At 44.2% G+C, this 20,352-nt stretch overlaps 1 protein-coding gene across 10 annotated transcripts; it reads left to right on the top strand.

Moving 5' to 3' along the window:
* Positions 1 to 845: 845 nt before the first annotated feature.
* ZNF821 (zinc finger protein 821) lies at positions 846 to 18,708 on the top strand. 10 transcript variants are annotated; one of them, XM_011227189.3, is made up of 9 exons: positions 846 to 984; positions 1,646 to 1,707; positions 2,904 to 2,991; positions 4,285 to 4,401; positions 12,006 to 12,131; positions 14,754 to 14,899; positions 15,568 to 15,672; positions 16,828 to 16,994; positions 17,759 to 18,708. In XM_011227189.3, exons 4-9 carry the CDS (start codon positions 4,362 to 4,364, stop codon positions 18,411 to 18,413), a joined length of 1,239 nt encoding a protein of 412 aa, XP_011225491.1. In that variant the 5' UTR covers positions 846 to 984; positions 1,646 to 1,707; positions 2,904 to 2,991; positions 4,285 to 4,361; the 3' UTR covers positions 18,414 to 18,708. The 10 variants fall into 10 exon arrangements, with proteins under 10 accessions (XP_011225491.1, XP_034528202.1, XP_011225492.1 ...); XM_011227188.3 differs by having other exon boundaries at positions 847 to 984; positions 1,427 to 1,707; XM_019801519.2 differs by lacking the exon at positions 1,646 to 1,707 and adding an exon at positions 1,427 to 1,594 and having other exon boundaries at positions 847 to 984.
* Positions 18,709 to 20,352: the final 1,644 nt, after the last annotated feature.

Genomic DNA, 20,352 nt, shown 5'->3' on the forward strand with positions numbered 1-20,352 from the left:
AATCTAACCACTGTCAATGGCCCCAAATGCCCCTTAAGTGGCAACAGTGCCAAAGTTACTCTGCTCTGTATCTTAAGCCCCTTGGTCTACAGCTACTGTTATTTTACTAGTTAAGAATCATGTTGGAGACTTAAACGCCTAAAAGAAATCTAAAGATTTTTCTCCTCTGAGGTTCTGACAGCGGACCTTGGCCCCTCCCACAAAGGCCCGTGGCCCCTAGGTCTTGGTCACATTAAATGCCTTGGGGGTCGAAGAAACAGCGAAGTTTAGGGGGAACCAAGGGAAGAGGGTTTGGGTTGGGGGAGAGACTCAGGTTGGGCTAAGGAGGGGGGAGCCTGCGGTGTGTGGTTGGGGGATGTGGGTTTTGTGGCTGAACTCAAAGGTAGGGTAAGAAACCAGTATCGGAGCTGTCAGGGCGGAGTTCACAAGTCCAGGAAAGGATAGGGGACCTGAGGGGCTGACGGGGCTGAAGAAAGACCAAAGAGGAGGCGAGGCTGGGTGGTCTCCGGTGCGCGAGGATGGAGGCGAGGCCCCCCCTCACACATCTGTGATTGGACGCTCCCTTAAGTCCCGCCTCCCCAGACCCCCTCTCCCCTAAAGCCCCGCCCACGCCGCTGGGCGCGCGCCTGGGGAGCGGGGAAGGGGACCAGCCTGGAGAAGGGGGGAGGGAGGAGAGGCTCGTGCACGCGCCCCACTCGCTGCGGGTGCGCGAGCAGCGCGCTCCCGCCGCCCGCGTCGCCATCTTTTCCCCCTCCGTCTGTCTGTCTGCTGTTGGCTTTGTCCGTCTGCAGCGCCGCCCCTCGGCTCCCCGCCACCGGCTTGGCTCGAAGCCGCCCTCCGCCTGCCGGGGCCCAGTCCCGGAGAGCCCCGGCCCGGCCGGCCCGAGCTGCGGCCCGGGGCCCATTGTCCGGCGGTCCGTCTGTCCGGAGGCGGGACCCAGGGACGCGGAGCAACGCGGAGCGCCGCGGAGCGCCGAGGCGCCGGGTAAAAAGACCCCCATCTCCTTCCCTCCGGGGCTAGGCTGAGGATGCAGGGGCTCCTCGCCCTCCCCCTTGTTCGCCGGCTGTCGGTCCTTTTGTCTGTCTGTGTCTGGGGAGGGGGCTCCGGCTCGCTGGGCCGGGGGGCGGGGGCAGCCCAGGCGCCGACGCTCCCCCAGCGCCGGGTTCCCGAGACGAGGCCGGACTCGGCTGGCTCCCCACCGGCCGTTCCTCTTTCAGTCCCGCTGGCGGTCTCGGGCGGCGGGAGGGGCGTCCGCGCCGCCGCCCTCCCGCAGTGGGCCCAGGTCGGGCAGGGCCGGGCATGGCCGGGACGGCCCCGGCGTCTGACAGGCTGGGGTGGAGCTGGGGGAGGGGGAGGATGGGCGTGGGAGTGCAGACCCGGGTGTCAGTTCCGCGTCGCGGTCTCGCAGAACGGCTTCTAAATTTAGATTTCTGAGAAGACTGTGTCGTCTGAGGGTTTGTCTGAGCCGCCTGGGAAGACCTCTGGCTTTTGTCGATAATTCCTGGAAATCTACCTGTGCTCATGCTTGAAGAAGCCAAAGGGACCATCTCGGCTGATTGTACACATGCTCCAGACCAAAGAAAGTGGGAACAGGGTCAGTGAGGCAGCTACGTGACCAGCTTTCTTGTCCTCTCCTTTGTGGCAGATACAATCACTGGGATTCAGGCGAGTTTACTTTGCTTCGTGGGAACTGCACCAGAGCTGGAGGTGGGAGTGCACCCTCTTTTTTTAAAGATTGGATTTCACCTGTTTTTTTCATGCTCAAGTCTGGTGTGTGTTCTGGAAGCTGCAACCTAGCACCTGTGGGAGAGCAGGGACAATGTTAAGGGGAGATGTTGGCCCCCCTCCAAAGGACTATTAACCTCGTTTTAAAGAGAAAGCTTCCTTCCTTTTTACATAGAACCCCTTGTAAACCTGAATCTCAGCGTTTACCTTTCTTCCTGTCCCGTTTTTTCTTCCAGATGGTGATGTTCAGGCGGCTCTCCATTTACATTTTTTTGTTGGTTTTACATTCGGGCTTGGGAACAGAGGCAGTGTTAAAAGTAAAACTGAATGAGTGATTTTTAGGACAATGTGTCTATGAATTTTAGCTTTTATTGCCTATAAAACTGTTGTCTAACCTCTGAGATCTTAATGTGTTCAAGAATGCACTTACACTGCCGTTTATGTATGTATGTATTTTCTTATGTATTTTCTAGAGTCCACGACTCCACAGGCTTTCTTTTTTTTTTTGAGGGAGAAAAGGGTGTTTGCTTGTTTTTTCCCTTAATCCCTCAGGTGTGAAGTCCCATTGGGTACCATCTGGTCAGTTCCCCATTCGGCCGCTAGGAGGATTGTGAGATTCAGTGGACACTGCCTATTTAAATATGCAGATACTCATCTGTGTTTCTGACTTACAGCTTTAGTATTGAACTGTTGTCTCACTAAGATGATCTGAATTGAGTCTCTCTCAAGTTATTTGGTCTTCATTCAGAAGGATCTTCATTACTTTTATCTCACAGTTTCAATTTCTAATCTTGATGAAGAGAAAATTTAAACATTAGTATTTCATTTTTTTCTTATATAATAGAGAGGTGTAGCTCTGCAAATTTTAGAAAAAAATTATAGAAATCCTGCATTTCATTCAACTTTCTACCTTGTGATTCCACAGAGTTAAAGGAAAAGACCCAAAGTGAATATTCCTTCACTGCTTCCATTAATAAAGTAACTACTTGATTAGAAAGAAATGACCTATGCAAACAAAACTTAGCACAGAGAATACATACCATTAGCACTCAGCATATTGCCGTCTAACTAGTTAAAATTGATTTGTACTGTATACATTTGGAGTTGGGGTTTTTTGGGTTTTTTCTGTTGTTGTTTTTTAATTAAAGGTCTGAAAAAGAACTGTGTTTGATATGCAGATATGATAGAAGACTGCCTGAGAGCTGCTTCCTTTGCCACTTCCTGTGGAGGCCTGTCTTTGCCATTTGCGGTTTCTTTCTTCTTTTGGTAAGGGGAGGCAGGATCTGATTACAGGTCTGAGGTCCTTTCTAGCTACATCGAGAGGAGTTAGTTGGCATAACAGGAGATGAGTCTTCACTAACTGGAGTGCAAAGTATAGTTAGCAGTAGCCTCTCACAATGCCTCTTAAAGCATTAAACTACTTGCTTATTCAGTGTAAGTACAATTTGAAAAGGCAGGAACTGAAAGAAAACTTAGAGAGTTAACAGGTCTATATTCTTGTCTTAGTAGGAAAGAGAATCTCTCTGTCTATTTATTTATTTACTGTGCCTTTCATAGAAGATTTCACAGTTTTCACTACTAATCCATTTCAGACTCTCTAACAACACTTACTGCTGGGAAAGTCTTTCTTACAAACTAACCAGGAACCTCCAGGCTTACGTATCTGTTCCCTCCAATTTCAGGGAAGCAGATGCAGGTCTCTGCCGCACTTCTCACTTGGGGAGCTTTTCTCTTTGTTCTTCCCACTGATCTCTTTGCTACATAGAGGCTGGATTGAAAGGAGGCACTAAAGTTATTAACTTTGATCGCCACTCCAGAGCATGTGAGCAGGGCCAGATTGATGTTCCACACTGGGGTGTTGAATTAGCACTCAACAGTGTGGATGGCATATGGCTTTTCCGGTGAGAGCTCATCTTCAACATTGGAAGCCTGATTGCATTTAGTGCCCTGTCATCCTCAGTGCCCAGCACTGTGTCTACCCCACGAGATAGAGGCTCTATTTTCCATGTTGATTTCATTTATAGGTGCCTAAAAGTTTTGAGACATTTCCTGTATCACAGGGATGTGATGCTTTGTCACCTCCAGACAAGATAACTTTTTGAAAAAAACACCTGGAGGCTCCCATTTGTGCAGATTGCAGGGCTTGACTTCCAGTGGGTGTATACCATGTGAGCTGCCACCCTCTTTTCCTTCCTTTTGCTGCTTTTTGTGTTCACGGGGGTTATCCTTTTGAGCCTGCAGTGCTTCTAAAGCTGTTCGCCTGAGTTTTTTGCTTCTTTTTCTATACTTTTTCTATTCTATGACCTTGATCATGATCACTTAACAGTATTCTGGATTCCACAGATATATTTAGAGTGGAATTCTCTAAATCCTTTGAAGGAGTCCCCTCTTAAACTTCTTGGGATCTTGATGTTGTGCTAGAGATCTATTCATTTCTTTCTTTTTAAAATTCAGTTATTTATAACTGGTGAGTTTTATATACTCAACTATTTTTTAAAGTCTTTTTATCTTTAATTTTGTCTAATTTCTGCAGTGCTAACAATATCCTTACTACCGTAGGTCAGCATCCTGCAAGGAGGTAGTAACATATCCAGTTGTGAAACTGGGAAAGGACAGAGCTCTCGGATCAGGGAAACATGTCCCGTCGGAAACAGACAAATCCAAATAAAGTTCACTGTAAGTACTGGGTTTTGTCTTCTGGAACCTGGGAACATTGAGGGTTGAAGTGAAAGAGTAATCTGAATTCAGGTGAAAGCCTCAGTTTGTGAAGGAAAAAGGGTTAAAGAGGTTGAACAGGGTGGGTTTAAAGTGCGTCTGGTTGCTGGAGGAGGTGTTAGAAACTTGTTTTAGTAGGTGCACTTGATTCATCCTTAGTATTCACATTAACAGATGTTTATAGTATATCTGTACAAAGCCTGTGCTAGATGCCAGGGCTATAAAACAACATAAAGATATATGAGGCTATCATGTAGCCACAGATACATAAAGTAATATCTAAAAACACAAGATAGGGGCGCCTGGGTGGCACAGCGGTTAAGCGTCTGCCTTCGGCCCAGGGCGTGATCCTGGCGTGATGGGATCGAGTCCCACATCAGGCTCCTCCGCTATGAGCCTGCTTCTTCCTCTCCCATTCCCCCTACTTGTGTTCCCTCTCTCACTGGCTGTCTCTATCTCTGTCAAATAAATAAATAAAATCTTTAAAAAAAATAAAAAAAAATAAAAAATAAAAATAAAAACACAAGATAGTATATGCTGAGTGCCATATAGGGGTGCTGCAGACTGTGTGTACTACAGAAGTTAATAGGAGGGAGCAAGTTTCATGGACTAAGGTAGCAGGGAATGCTTCATGATAGAGGCCCTAGACTGTGAACTTGACTGGACCTTAGAAGGTAAGAAGTGGATTTTTAAAAAAGGAAGAAGGAAGAGGGAAAATCAGGTGGGGGAAATGATGTGAGCAAAGATACAAGAAGGAATGCACAGGGGCACCTGGGTGGCTCAGTTGATTGAGTGTCTGACTCTTGATTTTGGCTTAGGTCATGATCTCAGGATTGTGAGATCGAGCTCTGCATTGGGCTTCACGCTCAGCATGGAGTCTGCTTGGAATTCTCTCTCTCTCTCCCTCTGTCCTTCCCTCCACTTGACATGTATTCTCTGTCTCTCTCTAAAAATAAATAAATAAATAAAATCTTAAAACAAAAAAAAAAGGAATGCACATGTTCAGGGGATAAGGAGACTTTGTATGAAGCAGAAGTTTTATTTATTCAGGTGTCACAGGACACAAGATGAGGTTGCAGATGTTTCACTGTACGTTGTAGAGGCCTGAAGGCCAGTCCAAGTTCATACTTTATGCTGTGGACTATAAGGAGGTACCGAAGGTTTTTGAGCGGAGTAAATGGAGTGACATTTAGAATGCAGTGTTTTAGGACTATGAAGCAGTGTGTGGGATGTATCCCATGAGGGAAAGACTAGTAACAGGAAAACCAGGTATGCATTATTGCCTTGCATTGTTTCTCAACAATTTTATATGTATGTTTTATTTCATCAATTAGACTGTAAAATTCTAGAGGGTAGAGACTATGTCCCATTTATATTCCTGCTGTTCCTCTCTACGTCTAGCACTGCTTATAGAGGATGTTCAGAAGTGTCTCTTTAAATTAACATTAATATATGTATGCAGATTTGATGGAATTAACCAGTTTCCTACGATCTGGGCAGATAAGCATCCTCACCGAAATGTTTAAAAAAGAGCCAAATAGGGGCGCCTGGGTGGCACAGCGGTTAAGTGTCTGCCTTTGGCTCAGGGCGTGGTCCTGGCGTTGTGGGATCGAGCCCCACATCAGGCTCCTCTCCTATGAGCCTGCTTCTTCCTCTCCCACTCCCCCTGCTTGTGTTCCCTCTCTCGCTGGCTGTCTCTATCTCTGTTGAATAAATAAATAAAATCTTTAAAAAAAATAAATAAATAAAAATTAAAAAAAAAAGAGCCAAATAGTACCCTATTATTATGGAGGACTGACTACACAAGGTACAGGAACATCTGAAGAGAATTCAGTGGTATAATTATAACAGGTTTTTTCTTGAGGAAAGAACTCTACATATGAGAGAATAGATTAGTCAAGGAGTTTAAGATAAGAGGATTAAAACTTATTAAAAACACACTGTATGCCAGGTACTATGTACCTTGACTTACTGGGTAATTTCAAGAGTGCGAGAAGAAACAGTAGGAACAGAGGAATTAGGAAGACTTCAACACTGTTAATGAGATTAGGGTGGCAAGCCTCCATATATGATTAATTCTTCAACTCAAGTCTTGGAAAGGTTTTATAAGAGAACAAGTTTGATGCTTCTAGGAGTATATTCTGGAATAGGTGGGTGTGGAAGTCTGCTTAATATAAAGGTGAGTGAGTAGTTGAGGAAGGGGTTAGAAGTTGCTGCTTAAACGGTGAAATGTAGGGGGCCTGAGTGTGATGGTTGTCGAGAGAGATCTGTCTAGCCCAGGTAATCCAACCCAGAGGCTCAGGAGGATAGTCTTCTCTCTGGTTGAAAATGAGTAGTAATAAAAGATACAGATGAGACCCCAACAAGGGAGGGCAGGGCAGGAAAAGGTACTCTTAGTACAGATGAGGGGTACACAAATAAGGCAGCCATAGGAGTTGGGCATTTACCTATAAAAGCCACCTGTCCAAAAAGATTTGGTTAGATTTAAGGAGAGTAGCTGGTGGAGATGATGGCATGATTGTGATAAGGCCAGGGGAATCCAGTGAAGGCTTGTATGGTCTGTGCCTGTGTCCACAGAGCTTATATCCATCTGCTGACTCTCTTCCTACCATAGCTGAACACAGGATGAGCTGGTATTGGGTCAGACTACAGATGAACAAACAGGCCACGGAGAAGAGAGTATCACACATCCACAGCGGCAGAAATACAGTTTCCAGAGCGAGTGAACAGCATAGTGTGGTGGAGTGGGTGGGACTGTGCAGGCTCTGTGGTGGGGACCATTAAGAGGGCTGTGAACAGAAGTATTCAGCTGCAACCAAAAAGCAGACCCCCAGGGAGGGGCTGTGTTCAGTGATGCATTTGGGTAAGGAACCGTGGAGGCTTCTCAGGTAATAGACTAAGCCTAACTAAAGAAGAAAAGACACTGAGATTTGCTGGTGTCTCAGGACTTTCTACTTAGTGACTGTTTGGGGACTGAAGCCGGTCCTGCCGTTTTCAAAAGGGCCTCTTCTCATCGCCCATGACAATAATGGCAAGTAGGAATAGGTAATTTCAGTCTTCTGGCCCCTTGAGTCTCCTATCCCCTTGCAGTGAAATGGAACCAATCAAATGTATTGAATTTAATGCTGCTCATCTATTTAAAGTAAATGGAATGGACTCAAGGTCTGGGAGGCAAGAATGTCCGCACAGGCTTTGCTGAAGTGTTAAAGCCAGTCGGCACTTGAGTAGAGTAATGGCAGAGCTCCATTACATCTGCCTTCTGGGAAGAAGATTGTGTGGCATGAAGCTCAAAGCCCGCCTAAAAGAATGTATTAAGAATCCCACTGCTGTAACCTGACAGCATTTGTCAGATCCACTTTAGAAGCCAGCGGGCAGGCTGCACTGGCAGTTCCTCGGCTTTCCTCAGGACTGTCTCTATCTAAATTACCGTCATGATCTCTCCTGTCCCCAGAATCATCCAGGCATAATCGTGTAGTTTGCTCAGTTCATTAACAGATTTGACACAGAGCTTTCTGAATAAAAGCCCAGAATTGTTAGTCTCAGAGAAACTATGGATGGGCTGTTAGACTTTCCTCATCTCACCTCCTTCTGAGTACAAGTTTCTGTCAGCTGTTTCTAGAGAGGTTGAAAATAGAGTCCCTTGTACACTCATTTGGTGTGTTTATGCCAAGCAAACCACTAAGAAAAGGAAAACTTTTTTTTTAAGGAGAAGTTTTTCTTAAGACACTTTTGTTTTCAGATTACAAAGTACAAACAAGGCTAAAAACTTTGAACTTCAGTAAAAGCTTCTCGCCTTTTACAGAGGAGTAGGGAAAAAAGCCTTTAAAGTCCCTTCTCTTCCAAAAAGCACAACTTGTTTTGTCCCTATTCGTCCTGTCAGCATCCTTGTGAGGTAAATGGCTGTGGTCCCAGCATGTGGTAGCACCTTGGGTTACAGAGACTGTCAGCTGGAATGGAATCCTAAGCTCCTCATTCCCAAGATTAGCTCATTTTTTTCTGAATTTGACATCTGCTCTCTTAGAATTTTTCAGCTGCTTTGCTTTACTTAATTTCAGTCAGCCAGAAATTGCATTTATTTAATTGAATCAAGGGGTCAATATGGAGAATTGTAAAATCTTTGCCTTTCTAGTAACTTTCATCCTAGGCTTCTCATCTGTTCTCCAAACTTGCTTGGATGGCCTTCTTCTTGTCTGGTCTGAAAAACCTTAGCCAAATCAAATAGCATCTTGATTTCATACCAAAAAAAAAAAAAAAGTATGGGGCGCCTGGGTGGCACAGTGGTTAAGCGTCTGCCTTCGGCTCAGGGCGTGATCCCGGCGTTCTGGGATCGAGCCCCACATCAGGCTCCTCCGCTATGAGCCTGCTTCTTCCTCTCCCACTCCCCCTGCTTGTGTTCCCTCTCTCGCTGGCTTCTCTATCTCTGTCAAATAAATAAATAAAATCTTTAAAAAAAAAAAAAAGTAGCACCTTGGTTTTTACTGTAGAGTTTAGATGACTTGTTCTCAACTATTAATAGACAAATAAATACCCATGTTAAATTAAATAAAATGGTTGCCCTACATTAATATCTGGAGACGTGAGGTTTTTTTAACCTACTCCAATAGTCTCAAGATAGAAGGAAATAATAATTCTGCATTATAAAAAAAGGCAGTTATATAACACTTCTTAAGCACCAGTATCTCTATGGATCATATTTGACTTGAGTTACTATGACACACTTTTAGGTATGTAAAAGGTTATCACTACTTTTAGTATCATAGTAAAAGGTATCACTAACTTTTTATAAAAGGATAATTCTGGACAGTGGGATTTAGAGCTTAGGTAAACAGTGACTACTGAAAGATCATTCACGTATCTTCTCCTATGAGATATGCCAAAATCACTTTTTTAATGGTGTTTATATATTTTGCTTTACATTGATATTTAAGGTAGGAACAGCCCTGAGGAATAAAGTTTCCCTTAGCCTTTTTCCCAAGTTGGGAATAGAACCAAATATAAGAGCACAGCTTTTCTTTCCAAACTGCCAAAAAGGAATAACAGAATTAATTTGTTCCAACTATCCTAAGTGAGATTGCCAGCAAAAGTCCTAGATAGGGACGTCGTATGGGATAGACTCTTCTCTGTTCTGTGAAGGCCTAAATATTTAGATAGTATCAACAGGCAAAAATATTGAGCTCAAGTTGATGGGTCTAAACTGAATTACTAGTTGATCCTGAAAGGTACTTATCCTTTTAGATGCCCTTCTACTAATCCAATGGTAATTACCTAGTAAGGGGAAAAAAAAAGTATTCTTCATATGTTATAAACCTAGTTTGTTTCTGAGTAGGTTTCCTTAGAGATGAGAATGTCACTGATGAGAATGGTCTGCCCCTTGGTAATTATCTACGGGTATATAACGTGTCCCTTAGTGCCATTGCTGCCCATGGTTTCCAGGTCCGAAAGCATGCATCTACCCAGAAGAATTCAGTAACTAGTCCAGTTGGCCATGGTCTTGTGGTTACAGTGCAACCACCATGAAGAAAAACATTTTCTTTCTACAAAAAGGATGAGGAGGTGCTGTAACAGAATTCACTGTTTACTTTCCCTCGCAGTAATTTATATCCAGTTTGTGATTGTGATATTTTGAAAATGGACTTAAATAAAGCTGCTTATTTTTCTTTTACCTGAGGTCAGTATGGCTAGAAGGTTCACTTGAACCCTCACCACCTCTACTCCCACTCACAGTATTGATCAGAGTAGCCCCAGTATTAGTCAGCGTGGTAACTCACCACGGTATCAGAACCATCAAAATGATGTTCCCTTTGTCATTTACTGGCCTTGAGAACATTACTTTGGTATTTGAGGTGTAGCATCAGTTTCTTATGGTACGAAGGTAACATCATTGCTAGGATCAGAGCCATTCTTCTCACACAGAGACAAGTGTTTGTTTTCAGCAAAACCACTCTGATGAACCATCTCACCTGCTTACAGCTCTGCTTGAAAGCAGTTTAAAATACGGATATTAGAGCTGTACAGATCTGGTTTGAATACTTTGCTCTCCTATAAGCCTTAATTTTCTCTTGAGTAAAATACGGGTAGGAATACCTACCACATAGAGTTTTGCAGAGAATTAAGATAGAAACTATAAGGCACTTAACATAGAGTCTGGAACCTAGGACATGCCAAATAGTAATTATTAGTGTTTAACACTTAGCATATGGATGCTCACTGAATTTTTGCTGAACAAATGTCTAAGTGAATCACATGAAGCCTACTTCATATTAGTTCTTTCATTGCCCACAGACTGATAGCACAGGTCAACTGACCATTTCTCCTACCTCATTGTATCCTGTCTTGGAACCCGAGCCTGTTTACTTTCCTTTCTCTCCAGTAAGAAAGCGCCTGGCCTCTCGTCAGACATTTCACTAGGGCTTTTTATTATTCTCTCTTGGTGGCTGGAGAATGGGGACTGTAGTTTCCACTCTGACTGAGATAATGGAAACCTCGAGAAACCCAATTCTCTTTTCTCCTTATGCCTGGCCTCTTGGAAATAAAAGGGCACTTAAAAGTTAACTCTTCAGTAACTACACAGATCCTAGGCAGAGTTCATCGAAAGTAAATGCATAATCAGGGACAGGTCCAGGGCTTTTGGATATCCCATACAAGAAAAGAAAAGAAAAGAAAAAAGAAAACACACCACATTGACCAAGGAAACTAGATAACAATATTATTTGTTGCAAATTAGTTGGTGTCTTTCAGGAAGTTTGTTCCTTTTTTTTTTTTTAATGATTTTTTATTATGTTATGTTAGTCACCATACAGTACATCCCCGGTTTCCGATGTAAAGTTCGATGATTCATTAGTTGTGTATAACACCCAGTGCACCATGCAACACGTGCCCTCCTTACTACCCATCACCGGTCTATCCCATTCCCCCATCAGGAAGTTTGTTCCTTAGCTAAAATGAGTTCATATAATTATCTGTTAATCTATTATTCAACCAGTTGTTGATTTGCTTGTGGTTCATTCTGATAGACATAGAAGTAGAGTCAAGGAAGAACTTCCAGAGCATGTCTTGGAAGGAGGGTGGCTGAAGGTGAGATTAGAGAGATCGTTATTTGGAAGGATTGTTTGAAGCACTTGTTTATAGTCAGAGGTAGACACTGAGTCAGGGCCATAATGTTAGTACACTAAGAATCAGAGATTGTGCCCAGATTTGTTGCCCTCTCTTTATCATCCTGTCACTTTGCCTCTTCTGCCTCTCTCACCAATCCTGATGGAAGGTTACAAACGGAATTGAGATTCTGAAGTTCAATTTGTAAAGTAGCAATTGATTACCTTTTGAAAGGAGTCAAGATTAGGAGGATTTAAGCAAGTGATGCTTTCTAGAGCATCTGGCTTACTGCCCAGGAAGAGTAGCCTCGCCCAGAAACTCCAGGAGGCAGCAAGCTGACTTAGAGATGGATGACCCCACCGCAGGGTACCTGCCTGTCTCCTACCTTTGAATGGTCTGACTTTCCAGCCAGCTTCCTTGGGGATATATGCTGCCCAGCTGGTGGCCTGACTATTTTTCCTTGTGACCACCAGGGGATCAAGTATTTGCTGGGCTAGAGGAACAAGCCCGCCAGGCGATGATGAAAACTGATTTTCCTGGAGACCTTGGCAGTCAGCGACAAGCTATCCAACAACTAAGAGATCAGGACTCCAGTAGCAGTGAGTTCTGCACCTTCTGGTAATGACTCAGGGCAATGGGAGAAGAATTATCAAGAGTGTGTGTGCTCTGGGGATTGTGCATGGGGGTTGGGAGGAAGACATGAAGAAGGAGATTTGTGGATCTTCAGTGTTCCCAGAGGTGTTCTAAGGTGTATGAGCATATGCTTATCCAGAGAGAGGACAGGTTTGGCATTATGTTTTAACTCACGGACTGCAGTACTTGGTGCAGTGCCATACACAGAGAGGTTTGTGATGACTGTGATTGGGCAAGGGATCATTAGTACTCAACCTGTCCCTGGCTTAGGTCAAATGAAAAGAATCTCTGTCTCCTAGAGTCTATTTACTTATTATTAACAAAATGTAAGAGTGGCATTAATGAAATTTTTGCTTGAGGACCCCGGTTTAATGTTATATAAGAGAATTTCCTTACTAATGAGATTATGCATCATATAAAATGCTGAAGTCAGAGCACCTCGCTGGCTCACTTGGTAGAGCAGGCAGCTGTTGATCTTGGAGTCGTGAGTTTGAGACCCACAGTGGGTGTAGAGATTACTTTAAAAAAATCAATTAAAAAAATGGAATTTAAAGAAAGGAATAAAATGCTAAAGTCAAGGTGTTCCCACACCAAGTCCTAATAAATCTCTAGAAAGAGTAGGAAAAGACAGTGGCAGGTAACTAGCTGACCTTATGACCTGCCTGCACAAATACATTTTGAGATGTGTTATTTCCTAGGATGATTTCCTTACTTTACTAATCACATCCATCTGATATTGGTTGGTATTACTGTGAATTCAGAGTGGCATTTTTTATTTTTCTCCACATTTGAGGTTGAAGAATAACAGAGGGAAAGAGTTCAGTAGCCTTCTAGGCACTACAGTTTCCACTCAAGCTAATAATTTAGCAACAACAAACAAATAATAATTTAGTGTCTAATTGCTCGGGTACAGAAAAATGAACCCAAAGATTTCTAGAAAACCCTTGGAAGCCGCCAGTTTGAGTAACAGGATAGGAATGGCAACATCTATAAAATCTAATAGGTTTCCATTCTGGAAAAGCTGCATCATCCCTCTAGATGGCATACTTATTTTTAAAAAATCATTTTAGTAGAGAGATGTGTTTGGATTTTCGATCAGTCATGTAATGTGTTTGATACAATGTTGTCTTAGACTAAGTTTACAAATATTCCAGATAAGCTGGTAAGAAAATATGGTATGATTTAATCTGTTCCAATCCTTCATTATTGAGATGAATTCAGATGAAACTTTGAGCTAGGGAATAAGGCATAGATACCATAGGTCCTTCCAGGGCCCAAATCCAGTCCACGAAACAAGTAGAATGTCTAATAGAGACACATGTAACTACTAGCAGATGATTTGCTTAGATTTTCTTATGAAGAAAGGGAATGTAATCAGTTTTGCCCAGAAACTGGTGGATTTCAAAATTACACAAAGGATAGTAGAGAGAAGACAAGAAGCACTGTTAGCTAGGAAAGCTGAGTCTCACAGGTGAAAGTCTACCTTGTATTTCTCTTGCTCACAGTCAGGCCCGGGAATCCAGGATCTAAATGTGGTTGGGATGGGGCTGGAGTCTCACAGCTTCCCTAGGTTTGGCTTCCTCTTGTGATCTTCAAGGTACTAGCACTTCTTTTTTTCCTTTTCAGAACAAATTCCCTTTTTTATCATGGTTTTTAAAAAATCTTTCCCCCCCCCTATTTTATAAGTAATAGGGGAAAACATCAGTCCACAAAAACCTTGCAGATCCCCCAGCCACAGGCAGACACCCCCCCCAGCCATGTCCTACCCCCTAAATCAAAACAAACTCAATTCTTGGTCACAAGAAATTATATTTCATCCTAAAGAATGGCCTGTTCCCTTCACTTAATGCAGTCAGTTATCTGTCAGATAATCCAGAGAACCAACACAAACAATGGATTTATTTGGCCTAGAATTCTGAGGTACTAGCAGAGTAAGAACACCCTGAGTCAGGTAGCACAACAAATGGCCAAAGGTTGGTTGCTCTCCTCTTTTCTGCTGGGTTGAACAAACCTTTCCCTATAAGGTGACATCATTTTTAGCTAATTTACTACTGCCTCCTTTCTTGAGAAGAGAGAGAAAAAACACTTGGTTTTTCTCTAAGTGTGCCTTAGGGTTTGTTGGGAGAGAAAAGATTAGTGGGACTCAGAATAGAATAGTACGTGTGATACCATTGGAAAAATTGTGCAGGGGGTTATGGAGAAAAGTAAGTAATAAAATCAGTGAGAAGTGTGGGTAAGTCAGAGTGGTGTGTTGTGGGAATGAGCATGGTGTGAGGTGCGTGGGAGGTGTGATTTCACGTATGAGATATTTGGGAATCGTGTAAGAAGAATTATTTTTATGATAATGTACAGAGCCCAATAACTATTGTCTAATGCAATTTTGCCTCAGATTTTCTCTTTCATGTAAATGGCATTATAAACAATAGCTATAGCTCTTCCACCAACATGATTTGTACCCATCTATACAAACTGTACATTGATATGTAAGGCCTGAAAATGTTTTCCATTATAGCTACAAACTCTGTGGAAAGCAATTCAAGATGTATTCATGGAAAAATCAGAACAAGTGACCAAATTGTATGTTCCAGGTGACAGCGAGGGTGATGAAGAGGAGACCACGCAAGATGAAGTCTCTTCCCACACATCAGAGGAAGATGGAGGGGTGGTCAAAGTGGAAAAAGAGTTAGAAAATACGGAACAGCCTGTTGGCGGGAATGAAGTGGCAGAGCATGAGGCAAGTGACAACAGCTCCCGAGTCCAGGACCCCCCCTTGCACCCTTCTACTCGGCCCTGATGCGCTTGATCCACAGTAACGGTCTTGCCTCTGATGGGCTCCTGGGCCTTCATGTGAAGTCCTTCTTCCTTCACAGCTCCATTTACCCAAACCTCACACACAACTCTCATCACACCAGCTTTCCTATCCATCCATATATCACTAACCCAGGTACAGCTTCCCCACTTCTTTCCAGACAGAATATCCACTTTTGCAAGACTATCAGCCGACTTCCTGAAGCGTACTCTTGAATATGCTTGCAAATATAAGTCCGAGTGTTACCTGAGGTGCCATCTTTTCTCTAAATTGTTTCCTGAGGATTCCTGCAAGAAGCAGAGCAGGAGGGAAGCTAATCTTCTCTCTGCAGAGTTTACTGGGGGGTGGGCATAAATCAGCAATCCTGGGGCAGCCCTGTGTCCTCAGGGCAGAAAGCCTGGGAGAAAATGAAGACAGGAGCAAATGTGATTCCCTTTCCCTATTACTTTTCCCTTCAGTCCATAATGGGAACCTAAGAAAAACATGTGATATCAGGTTGTGTTCCTTTTAACAGGATACCCTGTTAAAAGAAGTAGGGGCAGGGCAAAGAGTGGTAAACAGTCTTAATGAATTGCCTACTTGTTGAATTGCAGGTCACGGGGAACTTGAATTCGGACCCCTTACTTGGACTCTGCCAGTGTCCCCTCTGCCAGCTAGACTGTGGGAGTCGGGAGCAGCTGATTGCTCATGTGTACCAGGTATGGGCTGGGGAGCCACGCGCTCTGGAACATGAGTGCCAGCAGCTCGTTTAGCCCTTGCCTCCAGCTCCCAGGGGAACCTTGGGTTGTTGCTTCCAGTAAGACTCCACTCCAGTCCCTAGAATGTTTTAAAGAATAAGTGGGATATGTTGGGTAAACCCGTTCTGCGTTCCCAGACAGACACACTATGAAAATTAAGTATTATTTTTTTCCAAATTACTTAATGCATGTTTGTTTGTTTGTTTGAGAGGGGGTGGGGCAGGGGCAGAGGGAGAGAGAGAATCCTAAGCAGCCTCCACACCCAGCATGGAGCCCAGTGCGGGGTGCAGGGTTGGATCTCACAACCCTGAGATCATGACCTGAGCAGAAATCATGAGTCGGACCCTTAATCCACTGAGCCACCCAGGTACCCCAGTGCATATTTTAAATAGTGACATAGAAACTAACATCTGTTTATAATGAGGTCTTGTTTTAAAGAAGAAAAAAATGAATTAACATAAATGTTTCTGTAATACTAGAGAAAGTATAAATGAGGGGATCAGAAGAACACAAGCTTTTTGTGCTTTTTTTCCCTGATCCAGTCGCAGAGCACCTGTGCCTTGTGATCTGTATTAGAAAGGTATTAGCACACATGGCAGCCTTGGTTTTACCATAAAGATAGTTGGTTCATGAAGGGAGGGCTTTCTTTAGAAGATTGTTTTTAAAAGATTAAAGAAAAGGCAGGGCAAAATGCTTTTGGATACCAGTCTTCCTAGCCAGCTTCTACACTTAGCCTTCATTGCTCCCTTAATATGCACCTGTACCTGCACAGTGTGAGGCAACAGATAGAAATTATCCCAAGCATGAATTCTTTGCAGGTTTTGAAGAGGGCTCTGGCTCTGGAGCCCTATTGTTTACCAATCCAGCCACATGTTCCAGAATATAGTCAAAACTCAAACTAATGAAATCTGAACAATAATCTGAATGGCCTGGCCCTTCTGAAGGCCTGTTAACACAAGAGACTCTTACTTTTCCAGGTGCTAAACGGGGAGAATAGTTGAAAATCCCTTGTTCTGAGACTAAGGAAAGGGGACATTTCCCAGAAAGCAGTTTCTAAGTGGGTGTAAATTATCTTAAAGGTAGCATGAGTTGACAGATTAAGGCTCTGTTTTACAGCACACTGCAGCAGTGGTGAGCGCCAAGAGCTACATGTGTCCTGTCTGTGGCCGGGCCCTAAGCTCCCCAGGGTCATTGGGTCGTCACCTCCTAATCCACTCGGAGGACCAGAGGTCTAACTGTGCTGTGTGTGGAGCCCGTTTTACCAGCCATGCCACATTTAACAGGTTAGCTGGTCACCGAACCCTCGTGCCCTGGGAACAAATTACTCGGTGTGGGTTCTGCTTTCCCAAATCAAAAGAAAGGCTAGAAATAGGTAATGCGAGGGCAACTGACTCTTTGGAAATACAGGTAATGAAGCTAGTAAATATGCCCGTTCCATTAGATATCCCCAAAGGGAAATGAATTCTCATTTCTTTCCCCTATTAGAATAATATTTTCAACTACAAAAAAGTGGGTGGGGGAAGTCCAATAACATCCATGATAAAGCTTGGAGAAGTTACAGGGTGCTGAGAGGCCCCTGATGTGTGAGGACATAGTCTATACTGTGTCCCCGGGAGACTGGAACTGTGTGAATTGTGTCCTAGTTAAATTTGCCTAGGGTACAATGCAGAGTCGGCCAGGGCAGGAGGGGTTGAGCCAGTGGACTCCTCTAAAGGTGGCCTCCACCTCCAGAAGGACTGCCATTTCCACAGTAGGACTGCCTTGCACAGCTCTTACAAACACCATCAGCCAGCTGGACTGAAAACTGCACATTTGTGGGGGATATCTGGCAGTTGGCTCAGTCTCTAACTCCAGGAGGGCTTTAAAACTTGGTAGACACCATAGCCCAGAGAAGGTGTGGGGTGGGGGTGGTAGAAGAGGTTCCCAAGTACTCAAGTCTGACCCCTAGTGGTGAACTTGGAGCAACTGGCCTGGTAGGACAAGAGTCAGAGCTGGATACCTGAGCCTTGCTAGGAGACACTAACCACCCCCAATTTTTATATTCCAGCGAGAAACTCCCTGAAGTACTTAATATGGAATCCCTACCCCCAGCCCATAGTGAGGGTCCCTCCAGTGCTGAGGGGAAGGACATTGCCTTTAGCCCTCCCGTGTACCCTGCTGGAATTCTGCTTGTGTGCAACAACTGTGCTGCCTACCGTAAGCTACTGGAAGCACAGACCCCCAGTGTTCGCAAGTGGGCCCTACGCCGACAGAATGAGCCGTTGGAAGTACGGCTGCAGCGGCTGGAACGAGAGCGCACGGCCAAGAAAAGTCGGCGGGACAATGAGACCCCGGAGGAGCGGGAAGTAAGGCGCATGAGGGACCGTGAAGCCAAGCGCCTGCAGCGCATGCAGGAGACAGATGAGCAGCGGGCACGCCGGCTGCAGCGGGATCGGGAGGCGATGAGGCTGAAGCGGGCCAATGAAACCCCCGAGAAGAGGCAGGCCCGGCTCATCCGGGAGCGGGAAGCCAAGCGGCTCAAGAGGAGGCTGGAGAAAATGGACATGATGTTGCGAGCTCAGTTTGGCCAGGACCCTTCTGCTATGGCAGCCTTAGCAGCCGAAATGAACTTCTTCCAGCTACCTGTGAGTGGGGTGGAGTTGGACAGCCAGCTCCTGGGCAAGATGGCCTTTGAAGAGCAGAACAGTGGCTCTCTGCACTGAACCCGCCTGCCCTCCCACTCATCCAGTTCCACAGGGATCCGTGTTACAGCCACCCACAGGGCCCTGTCCTTACTGCCAGAGGAAGGCCTGGGTTTGTTGCAGGTGGACCTAAGCACCTCTTGCATGTGGGAGCAGGATGATGGGGTCAGCAGGGAGCCAGCCTCAGGCAGCTCTGGACGAGGGAGTAGGCACTCCAGAGAACTGGACTCCCAGCCCACTGTTGCAGGGCATGCTTATAGGACTGTGGGGGCAAACCCACGGAGTTGTGAGGGCAAATAAATTAATTTTATCTTTACTGGCCTTTTTCTGCTTTTCTCTCCGTTTCATTCTAGCAAATGAAGTGATCTAGGAGAGACCTAGCTGGAAATTTTAGGCAGGGACTTCTGGCGGATTGTCTTCTGAAGGGAGGGTGCTCCTCAGTTTAGGTGGCCCAGAGATCCCTTGTTTGGGCCTTTACAGGTTGATGAGGCGTTAACTATGACATTAAAGAAAGAACCGATGCTGACCTACTGGATCCATTCCCACAACCCTAACAAAGATCATCTCTGGTCCTGAAGTCCACTTAAACCTAGCTTACCTTTTCCAAACTCAGAAGTAGAGCCTTTCCACCTAACTGGCATTTTCTAAAGAGATGCAGTATTTAGGCTAGGTATTGGCTACTTTTCGCAGCAGACTGCAGTTTGTTAAACTTTAAAAGTTCTATTCTAGACAGCAGTCACCTTCATTTAGGAACATGTTCATAGAAATAGCTCTAATATTAAGGTCTATAGCACCAAGGAACTCTTGTTTGAGAGAAGAGATGATCCATCTTATTTATTCCCCAGAGCCAAGGTAGGATAAGACCCACTGAGAAAAATCCAGAATTAAGGTGAGATGAGAGCTCAAGTTGATAGTGGTCAAAGCAGGGCAAAATGACCAGTTTGTATGTCTGCCAAACCAAGGAGGAGACAAGAGCTGAGGTCATTTCTAAAAAGTGTCTGTGATGGTACAGAACAAGTACAGAACTTTCCTTAGCCTGCACCAAAGGTTGTGTACAGTTTAGATAATTATAGATCTCGAGGTCCAGAAGGAAGTGCCCTAGTTAAGTTGTAGCCAGAAAAATAACTATGCCAGGAATGTGGACCTCTTCCAGTATCATAACAAGGAAACTTGGACTCCACTCTGACCTCCATAGGTTTAAGGCTATTTAATAATGTTAACGGACCCCCTTCCCACCACCAAGCTAGGGTTAATTCCTACCAGGCTGGCTGAAATAGTTCTGTTCTGGGAACATAAAAATTTTAATAAGCTTATTCCAAAGTACTGGACATTTGAAAGAAAGTACTTGATTGAGTCAAATGTCTGTCTCTCACAGAGCTCCATACTGAAGTCCTACTTGGGATCTCTCAAAATGGTTGAGCACTCACTATGTGTCAAAGATTATTCTGAGCACTTTACATGGATTATCTCATTTAATTTTCACAACAAAGTAGGAGTTGCAATACAAACTCAGGAGCCCAATGCCTGGATTTAAAATGCTGCACTGCCATTTAAAAACTTACTTTGGGCAAGTTACTTAACTTCTGTCTTGCTTTCCCCAAACACAAAATGGAAATAATAGTATTGGCAACAAAAGACTATTAACATATAATTAAAATATGTAATATATAAATGTATTAATATGATATATAATAATATATGTAACTTAGGATGGTTTGTGGCACCTACTAAGTGCTCAATAAACGTATCTGAGTCACGATCCTGTATTTGAGTGTTTCACCTCTTAACTACCGGCAAGCTTTCTAGTTTAGAAGCAGTAGCTATGATTGTAGCTGATGTATTCCAGTGATTTCTGGCAGCATTCCTGAGGAAAGAAAAGAACTGGAGAAAAGGCCAGCAGTGAGGACATCTACAAGTCCTTGTGATTGATTGTGCTGTATCGAAGTCTATAGGTAGACTT

Source organism: Ailuropoda melanoleuca, chromosome 12 (assembly GCF_002007445.2).
Source record: "Ailuropoda melanoleuca isolate Jingjing chromosome 12, ASM200744v2, whole genome shotgun sequence".
NCBI classification, from domain to species: Eukaryota; Metazoa; Chordata; class Mammalia; order Carnivora; family Ursidae; genus Ailuropoda; species Ailuropoda melanoleuca.